The sequence below is a fragment of the Mirounga leonina genome, unplaced genomic scaffold (genome assembly GCF_011800145.1).
Source record: "Mirounga leonina isolate KUSES-001 unplaced genomic scaffold, KU_Mleo_1.0 Mir_176, whole genome shotgun sequence".
NCBI lineage: Eukaryota > Metazoa > Chordata > Mammalia > Carnivora > Phocidae > Mirounga > Mirounga leonina.
In genome coordinates this window covers 42,197,555-42,216,182 of record NW_023270454.1, presented here as the reverse complement: position 1 = coordinate 42,216,182, position 18,628 = coordinate 42,197,555, and the positions used below count along the sequence as shown (strand labels likewise).

Here is an 18,628-nt window from a genome sequence, read left to right as displayed (position 1 = left end):
TTCTGCGTGAGTGGTAAAGACGAAACTCACAGGAGTGTTTTCCTTTGCATGAGATTGTTTTCTGAAGTATCAAATTCCTATTCCTTTTCCCAATGTGGTTTTATTTAAGCCATTATGTTTTTAATGTTATTGTACTTTCTCTTCCCCATCCTATTATTGCTTAACAAACTGAAGTATTAAAGGACTTTATTGAGAGCCTTAAACAGATTCTTTCTAAAATATCTTTTTATCAATGAATTTTAAAACTGGATCGTAGGGTAGTTTTATTTTAACTTTTTTTTTTAAAGATTTATTTATATATTTGAGAGATAGAGAAAGCACACAAATGGGGTGGGGGAGAGGGAGAGAGAGACTCCTCAAGCAGACTCCCTGCTGAGCGGGGAGCCTGACACAGGGCTCGATCCCACGACCCTGAGATCATGACCTGAGCTGAAATCCAGAGTCAGCTGCTTAACTGACTGAGCCACCCAGGCATCCTTATTTTTAACTTTTTGAGGAACCTCCATATTGTTTTCCAGAGTGGCTGCCGATAACTTTTCCCTATTTACTTGTTCATATATTTGCTTCTCTTGACTGAAGTTTAAAACATTTTCTGAGGCTTCACTTGGTTGCTTTTTTTTCTTCATTAGTTTATTAATTCATTCTTACAAACTTAACTCATCTAAACTTGATAATGTTCAAAAGTGAACTCCGAATCCTTCTCTTAAAACCTGCTTCACTGCAGCCCTCCCCTACTAAGTTAGTGGCAAACTGCTTCCAAAGTCTAAACCAGAATCTTTGGATTCATCGTTGTTTCCTTTCTTTCTTATGTCACATCCATGTTGTCACCAAATCCTATTCACTCTGTCTTCAAAATATATCCAGAATGTGATCACTTCTCAGCACCTCCAAGCTACCTCCCAGGTGAAAGTCACCATCACTCCTCACCTGGGTTAGCGCAGAAACCTCCTACTTGGCCTCCTGCTCCCACCCCTTGCCCTCCTGCAGTGAGTCTATTCTCCACACAACTCACACTGTAAGTCTGACCATGCCACTCCTCAGCTCAAAACCCTTCGTGACCCCTGGCTCCACTCAGAGTAAAGGATGAAGCAAGCGCAGTGGCTTTCACTCCTAGGGCACCTAGACCCCTGCCACCTCCTTGGCCTTATTTCTTTGACTTTCCTCCTCGTACTGCTCTTGCAACTTCTGCCTCATGGGCCTCTTCACCGTTCTTTACGTTGGCTACAGCAGCCATCACCACTGCCACCAGCCCTCCTCAGCTGGTATCTGCAGGGTCAATTTCGCCAAGTTTTTGCTTATATGTCACCTTCCAAATGTGACGGGCACTGATCACTTACTGGACTCTAGGTAGTTTACCTGCTGACCATAGCTAGAGGACGTGTATGACCAAAGACGACAGGTGGGTACGCACAGCCTAGAGCTGGTGTATACTCATTTTTGAAAGAAGAGAAAGCTATTCAGGCTTAGTGTTATGAGACACTTAGGTTGATGATGATGGTGATGGTAAAGATGACCAGTATTTACTGGGTACTATATACCAGGCACTATGTCAGCGGCATTACATGTATTACTTTCTAAAAAATCTCAGTATCAACATTATGAGGTACTCTTATTCCCAATTACAGATGAAGATTGTGGGGTGCCCTCAAAACTCTAAGCAGTACCTCTGTTTCTAAAGACTTCTTAAAACTGGATCATGGAAGGGCTGTCTTTCAGGAACACGGGAGTTATCCAGTAAAAATCAATACCTTTTCCTTGTATAATTCACTAATTACATGCTCTAGGTAATGCAAAAATTACTCCCTTACCTCCCTTTGCCTGCAACCTTCACCCCTTCTTCTCCATTTCCCCATTCATCCCCCTCTAAGCACGTCATAGTCATGGACGGTGACAATCCTCAGATTCTTAGCACTAAGAATCTTAGAGTTCACCTAATCATCAAATCCAAAGTCTTCATTTTTGAGCCAATAAAACTGAAGCACTCACACACAAAATTCCTTCTTGAAGTTAATGTCTAGTTAATGGCAGAAGGGACCACAATTTTTAGGAGTGATGTGACTTGGTTTCCAGTCCTAGCTGACATAAGAGACAATCTACCTGGCCATCCTACAGTCTGCATTGGACCCTCATGAATCAGCTTTATGTGCTGATTATTAATATGTATGACTCAAAAGTAGAAAGGGAAACTTTTTCCTAGAATGAGTATTCATGTGTTGTTACAAAATGTTGCTTGTTCTCCATTCTTTGCCTCTCCAGCTTCAGTTGTTCATGATTCTATTCTTAAAATCAGTTCCAGAAGAAAACCCTCCTTATCTCTTGGAAATTCATCAGCCCTCCTTTCTGACTACATCTCTCTATAGAGAAGGCATTAGATGGAAGGTTTGTAAAGCTTTCATTGTGGAATGGACCTGGAGTGTATAAAAAAGGAAAAAGACTCTCCAAAAGATATGTATTCCCATCTTTTACTCACCTTAGCCCTGAAACACAAAGAAAATTTTGCTGCCATATCACATCCATGACTAACATTTTTGAACTCAAAGAATTTATAAAAACAACCTCTGAGAAAATAATAAAATTTTATAACACTATGAAACCAGTTATATGTGTTTTTACCATTTCCTCTTAAATATCTTTTATTATTTAAATATAGTCTTCAAATGAATTTGGCAGGAAAGATAAGATCACTTGAATAGTACTTGTTTCAAGGACTAGTGGGGCTTAAGGGAGGAAGAGATGCATGAAAGAGTAGGTAGAAAACTTTTTTTTTCCTATCAAAATATAAAGGGATCTTTTCCTTAAAATCTACCTTACGAACACAATTTTTAAGCTAATTTCAGTAGCATTATTATGATTAGTAAATGACATTTACTCATGGGGAAATTTAAGCAAAGTAATTAACACTCCTGGTGAAAGTAATGGAACTCTAACTTCCTTTAATGTTAAAATCACAGGCCTAACTACCTCAAAGTACTTTAAAGGCTGTATCATAGAAGAAATAATAGAATTGGTCATAGAAGCAATTCATTTTTAGTGGTACTAGAGGTATGTCTCAATAGCCCAGAAATTCAGTGTTAGCTGGCAGTCTGCCCAACAAACAAGCAAACCCAAGGACCCTTAGAGACTGTCTCTCCTATTTATTGTGTAAGTCCTTGGAAAATCTTCACTTTGATTCTAGATAAGAAAAAATAATCCCCACCATACACCATTTTTAAGTTTAGGATTGAAACTTTCAAACCTGCTTTGAATTAGAAAGACTGCATCAATGTTGAGGAAGATAAAAATGAGATAAAATAAAATGCAAGTTATCTGCTCTGCTCTTCAATGGACAGATGGGGATTAGACCAAGTTTATTATGGCACCTTAAATTTGTCTTTAACAATCAATTTTTATACTAAGTCCTAAAGGAATGTGCTTATTTACTTTCCAATTTACATGTGCAAATCTAAGAAAGAAGCAATATTCAGCATATATCTATAGGCGAATTTGGTCATTTCTTTTGCTTGTAATAATGTGACATATGCCCAGTACCATTTAGATCAGGTTAACTTAAATCTTCATTCAATGATTTCAGTTAATTTAAAAAAACTTTACTTTATATGCAAGATGTAAAACTGTTCTTAGTGTAACAAATTCATCAGTGCCCCACAATATTATAAAGAAGACTCTTTAAATACCTAATTTATCTATCAGTCATTTGGGTATTTCTATTAGGTATTTCTTATTTTTTTTTTTTTATGTTATGTTAGTCACCATACATTACATCATTAGTTTTTGATGCAGTGTTCCATGATTCATTGTTTGCGTATAACACCCAGCGCTCCATGCAATACGTGCCCTTCTTATCCTAATAAGCTTACGTACATTGATCAAGGAACTCAACAGATCACCCATACAACAGGCTGGGCCCATTATTAGAAGCAACTGTCCCCCATTGTAGCACAGCCTACAAAACAGTTTGTGTACACTGAAAGCAATTTGCATATATTGTTACTAAATGTAATTAAGTACAGCAAAATAAACTTGTCTATTCTTTCTTCTTTCTCATTCTACGTCTTATCTTTTTGTCTTTGATTTCATCCTTCTCTTCTGCATTCTTAAAACTTCTCTTATATTTTTTTATATTTTCTAGTTTCCTTAGCTTCCATTAACGAAATCGTATTTGTCTTCCTTTCCTGACAACTCTTTACCTTACTGAAGTCTTACTGCAAACAATCTTTCAACTGTACTTTTACTATGAGACAGCCATACTATGCCACAGAACTACAGACGTCAAAGAATTTTACTTAATAGATTAGGGTAAAAAATCCTTAGCTAGAGCATGCTATAAGGGGGAATACATTGTCAAGGGGCAGGTAATTTTCTTTCTTTTTTTTTTTTTTTTAACCTTTTTAAAATTTTTTAGAGGGAAAGTTGGGGAGGGGCAGAGGGAAAAGGAGAGAATCTTAAGCTGGCTCCGTGGTGACACTGGACTGGATCTCATGACCCTGAGATCCTGACCTGAGCCAAAATCAAGAGTCCAATGCTTAACCGACCAAGCTATATTCCCTCAGGGATGGTACCTCAACACAGCTCACTGATGTGTAAAGTAGAACTGACAATGTATAAATAGAACAGCAAAGTCAAACCTCACTGGAAATACAATTTACGATGGCGACTTTCCAGTAATCATGAAGCCTCTGTTAGCTGGGAGGGTGATGAGTTTTGACCTACTTCTTCAGGCACCCATTCAAAAGCCTGATCATCATTCAGTCATAGGAAATTGAGAAGCCTGGGTGGGGGGTGGTGACCAAAACTTTTCACTGACATGCCTGGAGACTGTTTCTAAGTTCCCAATGAGCTGGTATTTGGGGAATACCAGGGTATTCTGCTTGGGTAAGACTTATTCCTTGCATAAGAGATACCCCAAAATGGAGGAACATAATTGGTTATCAATGTGGGAAAGAATCTAAGGCGCACCATCTACACATACACACCATACAAACATTGTTGTGCTCTGTTTGGCCGAGGTTGAAACTGAGCTCAAAACCCCGAGAAGAGGGGTTCCAGAGAAATACGGGGATTCGGACTCTATCTTTGCAAAGTGTAAAGTGTGCACAAGCCACTATAAATGACAGAGGAAGCGGTGATCAGTGTCAAGGGTAACGTGCGTGGTTGCAGATGAGGCTGAAGAAGCAGACTTACTATCTTGTATATCTTGGCTGAGGTTTTTGCACACCAAGTTCATATACATGCTCACGTATGGGGGGTACAGGAAGAAATATAACTTTTAAAGCAGGAAAATAGCATAATCAGATAAGAATTTTAGAAAGGATGACTTGAGAAAAGATGCTGAGGTTTCTAGCTTCTGCTACCTTGAGGGTATCTGATGGTTCTTAATTTAGCCAAGAAAGGAAAAGCACCAAAAAGCACAGCTTTCAGGGAAAGAACAAAGTTCAGTTTGGGGTCGTTATAATATTAGGTTATTGTGAAAATAAGTGTATGTCTACTTATGCAAGCTGAAAATAAATCCGTCGATGAACATAAAAGAGACAGCATGTATTTTGTCACTTCTTTCCCATAGTTCTGTACAAATTTTACAAACCGGTGTCTACACAGCTCATGGCATGAATGTAAAATGCCACAGGGTTCGTGATGCTTATGGACCAGGGGTGAGGGATGGGGAGAAGGAGGGGTGGGTAATGGCATGTTATAAAGCAGCATGATGTGCAGGGTGGGGAGTGTGTGTGTAAGAGTGAGTGTTCATTTGGACGAAGACCACATGCCTGCCTACAGATGTATGTGTTAGAAAACAGGCTTATGGTGGGGAAAAAGTGGATAATACATATAGACAGTCATACATGTATTTCTCTGGAAAATACTTGGTTGTTCTTGTTCGAAATCAGCATTTTCTAAATTATGCAGCTGTGTTTCTTGGAACACAGCAGCTGATAAACTGTTAATAGGTGTTCCATGAAGGAAGCTCCTTGTGTTCAGATTAGTTTGGGAAAGCTGTGGGCAACATCTGTCTTCGGAGAGCCTCAAAGGGCCTTGAGGACTAATGAAGGCACTGAGAAGTCCTCCAGGGAAGTGACCCTCTTCATTTTTTTAGTATAGCATTTTCAAACTTATTTGACATAAAACTCCTTCATTTAAAGAACATATATGAATAACTGAAGGGATACTGGTATTCAAAAAAAACAGTTTGGTAAAAGCTGATATAAATGTGTCCAGAGCAGCAGAAATGCAGGGTGATAATGAAGAAAGTGACTTTGATAAATATGGGCAAATCCAATACCAAATTTTCAGGTCAAATATAATTCCTTGCAGGCCTAATCATTCCTGCAAATTATCTTCAAAGTTAAATTAGCTCTCAAACTTCTTAAGCAGGTAGGTCTTTGTGTACAGATATTAACTTTATGTGATTTGCATTTTAAAAAAGGAATGATTTCAGGCTTTTCTATACAAATTGAGAAGCTATTAAAGTGTGCTCTAAGTATGTGCTGTCCCTTCGGTGACTGAAAACTCTAATTTGCAATCTGATGAATATGACATCTTTTGAATAATGCAAACTAAGAAAGTGCTAATTGGTTTCCATGGTCATACCTACAGCTTCATGAAAATGGATTAGGAACATAAAGAAAAATGCAGAATATATGACTGCAGAGCCATTTAAATTATAAATGAAAGACAGTCTAGTTGAATAAAATGCCAAATAACAACAGCGATAATTTTAATAATAGGTGATGAGCATGATTTGCACCTGCTTTGCATCAGATACTGTTTGATAAGCTCTATACAATATGTCTACTCCTCATCTGCAAAAAGAAAACACAACAAAACCTGAGGCTAGGCAAGCTAATCAATAAAAAATAAATAAAAATTACAGGTCACATTTACTGAGCACTTACTTTGTGTCAGGCGCTGTTGTAAACATCTCACATTAGTAAGTCTTGTGAGCCTCACCACAACCCTGTGAGATGGGAACTATGTTGTCCCCATTCCACAGATGAGCTCACACACTGACATCAGAGTACTCCACCATCCTGCTAAGCAAAAGAAGAGCCAGAGAGCCAGATTCGGGTATGTATGGATTCAGATATGTCTCTAAATCACCTACTCTTTCTACTTCTCCACTGTTCTGATCGCATGATATGTGTACAGTTTGCATATTCTGATTTTATACTAAATTGATATAAATTTAACAGTAATTAGAAAGTGGCTCATGATAATTTTAGGCAATTGTGTCCCCAAAGGACATTGATACATAATCAGTAGGAGAAGCAAATGTCCCTACTTCTGTGTTTGATGTCTCTCTTTATTCTCAAGTCTGGTCCTGAGAAATGTCACTTGAATTTACCTCTGTAGACAGTTTATGATATATTCAGGAATAAAATGCATCAGTAAACTCTAACAGCAATTGACATACTGGGTTATATTCATGAATTTCGGTCCTGATTTCAATGCTATACTGTTAAAAGTTTTAAGTAAAAAAAAAAAAAAATTAATTTTTTGGCCAACTCTGTTTCTGTTTTGAACAAACTGCTCTCCATATGCCTCTTGCTGGTATCTGCCACCTGATAAGAAGCCATATCTGATGTTAGAGGGGTTAAAGCCAGAATTTAGGTTTCAGGTATCTATTTCTCAGATAATAAAAATAATACGTTTGGATCAATGGTTAAATTGACGCCTCTGCCACTGACCATTTTAGAGAATTGTGGATGTTACATTTTAAGAAAGAACTTCAGGGGTGTCTGGGTGGCTCAGTCAGTTGAGTGTCTGACTCTTGGCTTTGGCTTAGGTCCTGATCTTGGGGGTGGTAGGATCGAGCTCCGTGTGGGGCTCTGTGCTCAGTGGAGAGTCTGCTGGAGATTCTCTCCCTCTGCCCCTCTCCCCTCCCCCTTTTGCTCTCTCTCTTCCTCAAATAATAAATAAATCTTAAAAAAAAAATGAAAAAAGAACTTCAACAAACTAAACAAGCAAATGAAGCAAGCATTGAGTTATGGTTGAGGGAATTAGTAAGTTTAATGCAAGAAGCAAGGATAACAATATTGATAGAGTGCTTTTCTCTAATGTGAAGCAGTGCAAAGAACTTTACTACATTTATTAATTGCTCAGAATTACCCTAGGAGGGAGGTCATTACTATCTCTATTAACAGATGGTACAGAGAGCAGGCAATATGCCTCGGGAGACACAGCTGGTGGCAAAGCTGGGACTTGAACCCAAGTCTGGCATAAAAGCCTGCTGTTCTTTCTACTACACATCACATTCCTTCCTCAGAAAAAAAGGAGAGACGATTTAAAGTTGGATACGAGCTGCTTTCAAATGTAATCACAGCGAAAAGGCATGAAGCTTGTTCTCCTAAACTCCATGAAGGAGAGTGGGGGCCAAGGCCAGGACATCAGATTCGAGATAAGAAAGGAACACTTTTCTGACACTCACCTGTCTGAAAATGGGACAGATGTTTGCACTCCCTGTCGCTAAAGGGGTCTAACAACTTTATTGAATGCACCAGTGGAGAAGCTGAAGTGCCCAGATCTCTTCTGTTCTCAAAAATTATTTAATTTTAAGATTCTAAACAAAATATATATAATACCAAAGACACTTCTCTCTTGGTCTCCATTTTCCATCCTGTCCCAGCTGCGTGACCTAAAGGAAGTCAAACCGTGTTCCTCAGTTGACCTCTGAGTACAGCAGGAATATATCACCTTCCAGGCAATGTTATTAGAAGACTGGATAAGACAAGACATGTGACATACTTAATCCATCATAAAGCTGAAATAGTGTCAGTTACCTCTTCCTGCACGTTTACAAGGTCAGAGTCTGTCAGAATCTGAGGCGTCTTCTGTTTTCTTCACTTGGGTCATGCCAAAAACAGTGAAGGAGACACTCTGTAGATACAAGGCTCTCCCCTTACATGTGCATCTGGATCAATCATGAGTGTGCATTTGCTACTGACTTGCATGTTTTCCTGCTTGCTCACTCCCAAAGAAAAAAATGCAGAGTTCTTATGCATTGCTCTCAGGGTTTATAATGTACATTTTTAGTAAATTCTATGCAAAAGCATCAATGAAGTAGCTTTTACATGCCATCTTTATCTTCTGACTTTTCCACTGGTGCATTCAATAAAGTATACTACTATTCTGTTTTATAATAATCACAGACATGCTATTCCCTCTCAAAGAGGGTTTTTGTTTGTTTGTTTGTTTGTTTGTTTGTTTTTAAAGCTGCCAAGGTCTATTGTCCTTATTTAATATACAAAATGTTTCAGACAGGGGCGCCTGGGTGGCTCAGTTGTTAAGCGTCTGCCTTTGGCTCAGGTCATGATCCCAGGGTCCTGGGATCGAGCCCCGCATCGGGCTCCCTGCTCGGCAGGGAGTCTGCTTCTCCCTCTCCCACTCCCCCTGCTTGTGTTCCCTCTCTCGCTGTGTCTCTCTCTCTGTCAAGTAAATAAATAAAATCTTTAAAAAAATGTTTTAGACACACATAAGAATTGGTGTTGTGGAACCATCAGAACTTTCTGCTGCAATCCTACTTTCTGATACCTAAAAAAGCTAATTGGAAGACTTTTAAAAGAGAACGAAATATATTCAAAATATACGTGACTATTAAAATATTTGGCTGTAATTTTTTTAAATCCTTCTGAAGTTCAAATAAATATTGATAAGAAAAGATGTCATTAAAGAAGTATTCATCATACATATAAGTTTAAAGACTATAATCTGGTGCTTAAATTAAGAAGACTTGCATAACTATTATTTGCAGAGGAAAGGAGCAGTGATAGGAAATGCAAACTCTATGAAAATTTAATTCCATTTGAAATGAAAAAGAAATTTATCCTTTAAAACTCTTCTGTCAATCTGTGGCCACTGTTCATCACAAGGACTATGGAGGTTCATATGTATTCATGCATTTCAGTAACAAACATTCTGATCCATTGCCCTGTGGGCTAAAGAACATGCGTAGGCTCCCAATCTGTGAGAAGTTCGTGACAATTTCAGCTTTTTATCACTCTGAGTATGCTTACGTAGAAAACTGTATGTCATAGCCCAAGGAACCCCTCCTTATCATTACTTCCAGCTCTCAAGCTAAGAACATGCCTTTGGGAGATTAAATTAAAAATATGTGTTTTTTTTTTATTGTTTTCTTACTTTTAGAAACAAAATTGAAATGAGCATCTGTGTGTGTGTGTGTGTGTGTGTTTAAGAAGGTTAAATTAAGCAAAACACCAAAAACTAAAAATCTAAAGACTTCATAATTTCGAACTTACTTTATCTAAGCACATATATTTGACAACAGTGCAAAAAAATGTATTCCTGGTTTGTGAGAAAGCAAAATAATCCTAAAATAATATAGATGCACAAACACATACCCATCTACATAATTTATGACATATTTATATATGCATAAATATATACACTTATAAATGTTACTTAAAACAGGGAAATTGAAAGGAAAACAGTAGGCGTCTATTGTTCATTTATTTCATAGCCTCTCCCACACATCTGGATATTATAAAACATAACACCATATGTGTATTTAGGATCATGGGAGTCTAATGTTTTATGTTACATGACAGCACTATGTAAATGCGGCAGAAGTAATAAATGAAAACAAATTTTCTTTTATGAATAAATTGAAGAATATTTTGTCACATCCATTCTGATAAAATTATATAAATGTTTGTTTAACTTGGAGGGGTTACATGCAAAAGATTACAGAAGAAATAATAGAACACTCGTTAAGTGCTCTATTCAAAGTTTCTGTGACAAGGTAAAGTGGCCTACCCTGAAATAGTAAATTCTAAATAAGGTTTTCAACTTTTCAAGCATATTACAATCTATCCCTCACCGTTACTCTGAAAGTTACTTGTCTCAGATATACTCTAATGCTTTGGCTCCATTATATGCACTACTTTAGGTGGATGCCATTCAGAAAGCAATGGTACTTGGTTTACATTTAAGCATCCATACAAATATAAGAAAGTCATCATCATGAATCAAAATTCCAGCAAGTAATTATTGAACCTCTACTATGTCATGGGCATATGAAACTGAATTTTAAGATAAAGCATTAAGAAAAAAGAAATGAGGCCCCTGAAACTCTCCAAAGGACAGAATATAAACTAGAGAGAAGGAAACAAAGATTCTATTAGATCATTAGCTTCCTACGAGGCAGGGAAATAAAACAGAACAAGCTCTGGAGTCAGACCAAATTGGATTCTAATCTTACTTGTACAATTAGCGGCTGCAGGATCATAGACAAGCTGCTGTAACACAGGAATGATAATGCTGCATAGATTGAAGATCATGCATGAAGAGCACTTAATACTTCCTTTGCATGCTAGTAGATGCTCAATAAATAATGAGTTTTTTCATTAATAGTGTTATTAGTAACACCAACTGCAAAATATTAACTATCACTGTAGTTAGCATATGAAAAGTTCTTCATAAGTGCTTGCTGAATGGATGAGCACTGAACGTAGCCTAAACAAGGAGATATGCAATGAAGCTCATATGCAACAGAGACAAGATCAAAACACATCCATCTGTCTCAGTTCTTCTGAGAAGGATTTCCTAAAAAAGAAGTTTTACCCTTTCCCCTTTATTTCTGCCTTTGTGGTTGTTTGAATACTTTAAGAGCAACGTAATTTTTCCCGACTGCTAGTACCATTCCCAGAGACAGAGCTAATCTCTCCATTCTTTTATTAAATCATGAAACAGGATTATGATGTTCCACATTTCTGCTTGCGTGGTCCTAAGACATTCAGATAAGGTTAGCAGGGCAAATGACTGTCAGGTACTTGAACAGCAACCCAGGTTTGGGGCCTGAGGATGCCAAGCTTCTGGGGTGAGAATAGATTCCACGGGTTTCCCTCAGTCTCTCCCTTAACCAGGCAGGCTGGCTCCCACTTTCTGCCATCATGGCTAATCTGTCTGAATTCTTCACGGCATGCTGACACTCATTCTGTCTTCACTCACTGTAAGACGAGGCACTGCAGTGAAACCGAAGTGGGAGAAACCGTGAACAGGTGGTTCTGCACCTGAGTCCTTGCTTTGTTCCTCCATTACCTAAGTCACATGGTGTGTGATACATTTTAACAAGTTCTCAGTTTTCTCCTATGTCAAAGGAGACAAGAAGCAGGTCACTAAGAGCACAGGCTCTGCAGTCAGAAATGTGTGGCTCTGTACCTTGGCTTTCCCATTTATGAGCACTGTAACTTTGTGCAAATCACTTAACTGCTTTTTATATCTCACTGTCTTAATTTATAAAGTGGCAAAAAGAATAGCACCATAGACTAATTTGATAAGGGTTGACGAGGCAATATCTCTAATATACTCACCCGAGCATAAAGCACGTAGAACCTTCTTCTTCTCCTTCTTCTGCTTTTTATTATTATTATTACTGTTATTATAAGATTACCCACTGTCTTTCACGCCTACATTTGTAATCCTCTTTACAAGGACCTTAGCTTGTTTACACTGTAGTATGAAAGTCAGGACGATGTGGCAATGAATTAGAGAACAAGAACAGAAAATACAATGCAGATCTAAAAGAAGTCAGAGGAGACAGGAACAACCAAATGCAGACTAGCAAAACAAAGTAAATATAATAAAAAAGTAAGAGGGTTAGTACTAAATAAAGATATCAAGTCCAGTTGGGATGCTAGAGCACTCAGACAGTAATTTAGTAACTACATATTTAAAGGAAGATGAGTTATATATATGAGTAGGCACCACTTGGTGTTTTGGAGGTATTTTTCTCTAATACATGCAAATAAAATTTATTCAATAACTTAAAAAATAGACTATATGATATTTCATGAAATTTGAGTCTAAAGCTATAAATAAGATGCACACTTCTTGCCCCTTTCAATTTTCTGCGGGAAAAAAGAATTCAATTCCAAATTCTGTTAAAAAATTCCAGTTCAAAGCACAAATGACATAGTAGCCACATGAAACTGTGGTGCTCTGTGGAGTTAGTTTGAGAGTTTTGGAATTGGAATTATCTGATAAGAAACAACTCAAAGGGATGGTGAATACACAACTACATAGATTTTTGGGAAGCTTACCATCAGAGAACGTTTGTACAAATGTACCCTATTTCTGTGAATTTGTTTCACAGAAATCTGAGAATTCTATTGCTTTAAAAATGACTGGATGGGGCGCCTGGGTGGCTCAGTCGGCTAAGCATCTGACTCTTGATTTTGGCTCAGGTCATGATCTCAGGATCATGAGACTGAGCTGCGTGGGGCTCCGTGCTCAGTGGGGAGTCCACTTGAGATTCCCTCCCTCCCTCTCCCTCTGTCCACCCCTGTGCTCTCTCTCTCTCTCTCTGTGTCTCTGAAATAAATAAATAAACCTTTAAAAAAATAATGACTGGAATCTAAAAGGAACAAAATGCAAATATTGTCAATGCAAAGTGGTATTAAAACAAAACAAAACAAACAAGCAAAAAAAAAAAAATGCTCTTATCCCTAACCTAATGTTCTTCCAGCACAGTACCTCAGAAACTCACAAGCCAGGGGAAAGAAGATGAATTACATCTGAAGTAAAAAACATGAAGCGTCAGAAATCAAAAGGCTATGATAAGTCTATAATGTGTCTAGTTCACGGGGAGAGAAATTCACAAATTTGGCAAAGCATGAAAAGGGAGGGAAAGAATAATAACCTAGCCATTTCAAAATTAGTTTTTTAAAAAAATTATCTCTAGAAAACTAAATTCTTTGTTGTTAAACTTGTTTTCCTTTTATACAATCAAAATCAAATGAGTATTAGGCAGAGGTATTAAGATCAAAAGTGGAAGTATGTATTGATTATATTCCTTTTTTACTTACAGTGGTAGTACTCTAAACTTGACCCTTCTGTTCCTGTTCTATCACTAAGATATTCTATGTGTTTACTAATCTTCATTTCACTAAGAATTCATGGTCCCCTGATTTCTGTTTCAAAGGTAGTGTCTAAAGGTGCAGTGTTGTGCTAATGTTAACAGCAGTTATGACAGAATCCATGCGAGTCAGCAAGAGGAGGAATGAAGTGCTATGCGTCTTATCTAGAAAACTACGTGGCCTGCTAGGGGTCCTAAATTAACTTAATGCTTGACATCAGCTATCATGAATCCAGGGGTACTCTGGTCAGGTCTCACCACCGCGCTAGGGCACTAACACATATTTTCTAGAGGACCCATGACATTGCCAGCTAGACTTTTTACCCAAACTTCAAGCTGAACATCACCACAGCAAAACTTTATTGGGAACAACACCACAAAACTGTGAAGATTTTAAAATGTCTTCCCAAATGAAATTTAACAACAACAACAACAAAATAACAGATATTTAAGAGACATAGCAGAGAGTGAAGATAATGGCCTCATTAGAACCCATCAACACTTACTTTTCTGTATGAACATGAGCTACTTTAAATTACTTTGTACTCCCCTAAGTCAAAATGCAAAACTGTAAGGATCAGGAAAAATCAGAAAAGGAAACAGCCCACAGTATAGATTCCGGCATAAGCCACAGCATCTTTACTGAAATAAATTGGTTACAAGTGGGTCCTTGCCGGGGCAAGGCAGAGGGCAAGCACTTAAGACACTGTCTCTTCCCTGGGAGTGGTCTCTATGTTTCATCAAAAGAAGAACGTCTTGAGATTTCCAAGTAGTGTCCTATACAATTTTTACATTTGTTTATACTATAGAAATATTGCAAGGTATATATTATGTGTACATAATTATGGGAGTTATTATACACTTAGAAAACAGCATACTATTGTTTAGAATGTATAATGAAGTTTTTTAGAAAAAAAGTTTATTCTGTTTAACACTCTTCTTAGCCTTAAAATACTATGTAACTTCCTAAAGATTGTTGTCTGGTCTATATCAAAACAAATTGTACTCATACTCAAAATTACCTCTGATCTACTCCCTGCTTCAATATGAGTCTGTTTTAACTTATGTTTTATATTTCATAGGATAGCAACAAAATAAACTTAAAAAAAGAGAATAATCAACTTACCCTCTATTATCATAAATTTGCAATATTGCCACTAACAAACATAGTTCCAACCTAGAAGCTTACTTGACTTAGAAAGTCATTTTAATAAGTAATAGAAAAATTATTTAATAACGTGCTCATCATTTCTATTCTTACTATCAAAGAATTTCATCAGTTTACTGATCATGTAATTTTTTTTCCCATACAGAATGATAACCTTTGGCAATGTGAAACATGAACTTCAATGTGAACTTGAATAATTGCTGTTTCTCTATAACTTGCTGCTGTGGAGAACATGAGCCATTTGAGAGCTGACATCTAAACATTTGCAAGAATTGGGACTTTCAAGCCCCGCCATCCTTCAGTGAGTATCATCGGCTATTAACTTTAAAGCATTTCTGCAGACAAAGACCCACCTCAGGCTCAGGACTAGCAGCTGCTCCTTCGACTTCAGTAGCTCCCCCACTTGAAAACTGGCATAGCCCAGGAAGCTTCGCTGAAAATAAGAAAAAATGGTTTTCATTAACTTCAGAAGTCCTTAATATTTTTGCTGTCACACCAATCATTCAAAATTAGAAGAATGAAATGTCGACTCCATGAGCCTGACAAATATTTCACTTGCAGAGATACAATCATCACTGACAGAGATACAATAATAGAGCCTTCTCATGGGGTGAGGTTCAGGGGTGCAAATGTATCCTTTTCATTAAAAACAGAGAGACCAGTAGCCTGGAAAATAACAAAATGTGTAATACCGAAGCCAGGACTTTTCTGTGAACTAATTTTCTTCCCCTATGAAAACTGGGATAGAAGAAAAGAGGATAAACTTTCAATATTTACCAGTGCTGTCGTCGTTCTTATTAGAATTCCTCAAGTCACTGGCAGCAACAACTTTGTATTCCAGATATGAGCAAATCTGTTAGTTGGAGCTATTTTTATGTGGGACTCTGTACAAGTTATAAATAGAAATGCTCTATTTCCCCCCCATCACAGCAATGTTGAAAAGCATTTGTTTCCTTTGTTATTTCTATACTAGCATGGGACAACTTCATTCCAATACACAAAACAGAAAGGTACTTATTCTGTTACATTTTCTAAAATTGCTTTTTAAACCTATCATACTGGCTGTTGACTACAAATATCTCCTTTCTACACTCTTTGACTCATAAGGTAAACGATAAAACTCTAAATTGGTTTTTCTTTTCCAGGATACAAATCTTTCCTCTCTTTTTAACATTCTGGGCTACTTCTGATTTAAAAGTCACAATATTACGGTATACCATAAAGAGTATTTCTCATGCTCCCCTCAAGGTCAAGAAGTAAACATGAAAATATCAAACCCATATCATCTAGGCCATTGCTGCCTAACACACTGTAACACTCTACAAGAAGTCAACACTACATCTTCCAGAGCATTCTCTCTTCATGGGTCTGTTGTAGGGCTGCGCTAGAATGAGAGCCTGGACTTCAGGGGTCTGAGGACAATGGGGTCTTTTCAGCGAAAAGTGTGCGGTTATTTCATACACAAAAGGCTGCAACCACACTTAGCAATTGTAAAGCATAAGAAAGACAAGCTTCAGGTCCAAATTTTTCTCCTCCTTTTCAGTTTAGAATTGTTTCAAAAAAACTCAAGGGCGAACATTGAAAATACAACTCAGTTCTAAAGTGGGAGATGCCTACACGTTAGCAAGGATAAACCCAATGATCTAACTTGAAACTCACAGAGCTGGCTTAGAGACACCAAATCACCTAAAGCCAGAAGAACATGAGACTAAATTATCAGGAGAAGGACGTCAGGTGAAAATACTATTTGTGGCGAAAGCTCTGATGATACGTCAATGAGTGATGAAATGAGAATGAGTCAAGGCAGAAAAGGAAGTCCAAGTGCTATATGGACAAAGCATGAAGGAATTTCGGGTAACTTTTCAGCAAAGGGCAGAGAAGAGCCTGGGAGAGATCTGGCTGAACAAAAGCATTAATGTCACCTCATCAGAGATAGCTACTAGAACATCCTTTATGAGCATGCTGCCCCATCTATATACTCTGCTATTCTCTATTTCTTATCCTGTTGTATTTTTCTCTATTGGCACTTATCACCATATGACATATTATATATATGTCAAATATATATATATTTGCTTATTTTGTAACTCCCTTGGAAATAAATGAGATTTGAGGCTCCACGAGGAGCTTATTTTGTTTTCTCACAAACTCATACTGCTTAGTGCACAGTAGGCATGTGATAAATGTTTGCTGACAATAAATGAATGAACGACTGGCATAAAAACTAGCTTTCAGGTTAGTCACTCTATTAGATATAGATATTAGAATGTTCTTTCCGTAGGTATTTACAAAGTACTGTAATTTGCTGAAATGTGGGAAATCAAAACAATTTTAGTGTGCAGATTGTGTATCGTTGTAGTGAATTTCATTGTAGGATTTTGTAGTTAAACAGATGTCTATCTCACTTCCCCTTTCCCTGATTATCAGGGTTTTTAAATTCCTACTCCTCATTCTTTATCCTCATTCAAAGAAAACTCTTCACTGATGAGAGGTTTCATGATGCCCCAAAATTTCAGATGATTTTCTCTCTGCCTTTTTAGATTTTGAAGGTATGGATGGTTTGGGAATTAATAAAACAAACTGCACATGTCATGAATGTTACTGAGGTCTTTTCATCAATAAAAGTGACAAATGCCCCAGAGTGGAATGAGAGACAGGTGGAGTGGCTATTTTCAGACATGAGCTACACACACCCCATGAGGCCCAGCTGCCTGTAGAGTTGTGACCACAGCCACTGAATGTCTCCTCTGTCCACCAGATCAGGAGCTGCCGTGGAAGCAGGACTCTGGCTTGTCCACCCCTGAGCCAAGCCCAGGGCCCCGAACAGAGGGGCTGCAGGGTATGCCTACTGTCACACTGTACCTGCTTGCAGAGGGCCCAGGACAACGCCCAGGAGTCAAACTTTTTCTACCATAACCGGCAGCCACAGGCTTCATCTCAAAGGATAATAAGAGATTTTACAGAACTCATACGACTTGTGAAAAACTAATTTAGGTAATGACATTACAGCACTGCGTTATGAAAACATGTCAAACCCGAGGAGGTGTTATTTAGGTATAAAGATTATCTTCTTTATTCTACAAATCACTGTCCATGGGGACTCCCTGTGGCATAAAGCGCATTAATGAAATCCCCAAAGACAGGGTATAATTGTCCCACGCTGCAACACTAACAATGGAATTGCCTCTATATTTACTTTCTGGCAGGTGTTTTTGTATTTGCTTCCCCTCAACATAAATAAAACACATCACTCATATACATGGATATTGACTGGACTCCTGTAAAAGAATGAATTAGAGGGAAACAGTCTTCTCTGTTGCTGGAACCTAAGTCCCCATGGAGGGAAAATAGCACGCTAATGCTAATGTAAAAGAATAACTTAATATAAAGCTATTCTATCTTTGCTATCACTGTAATCATAACCATGGAATTTGAGAGACATCTTTAAAAATTTTTATATTTCAAATGTAACTCAAGGAACAAGCTTTTCCATCTCTTCTTCAGGGCTGTTTCTAAAATTCTCATCTTTAAACTGGGAGCTCTAATATCAGTGGAAAAATGTGAAAGACAAACCAAAAAATTAGTCTCCCTGGAGT

At 37.7% G+C, this 18,628-nt stretch overlaps 1 protein-coding gene across 2 annotated transcripts in view; it reads right to left on the bottom strand.

The window, feature by feature from the left end:
* INPP4B (inositol polyphosphate-4-phosphatase type II B) overlaps window positions 1–18,628 on the bottom strand; it is a 543,837-nt gene that overhangs the window by 241,466 nt on the left and 283,743 nt on the right. Inside the window, exons 1-2 of one of the 2 annotated variants that reach the window (XM_035023008.1) lie at window positions 15,810–16,317; window positions 15,386–15,465 (exon numbers count right to left, since the gene is read on the bottom strand). Coding sequence is in view for 1 of the 2 variants with exons in the window: in XM_035023009.1 (XP_034878900.1) it covers window positions 15,386–15,465 (80 nt within the window). In the remaining variant the exon portion in view is untranslated. Of the gene's footprint in view, window positions 1–15,385; window positions 15,466–15,809; window positions 16,318–18,628 lie in introns of those variants that run through there. The other variant, XM_035023009.1, reaches the window with a different exon arrangement.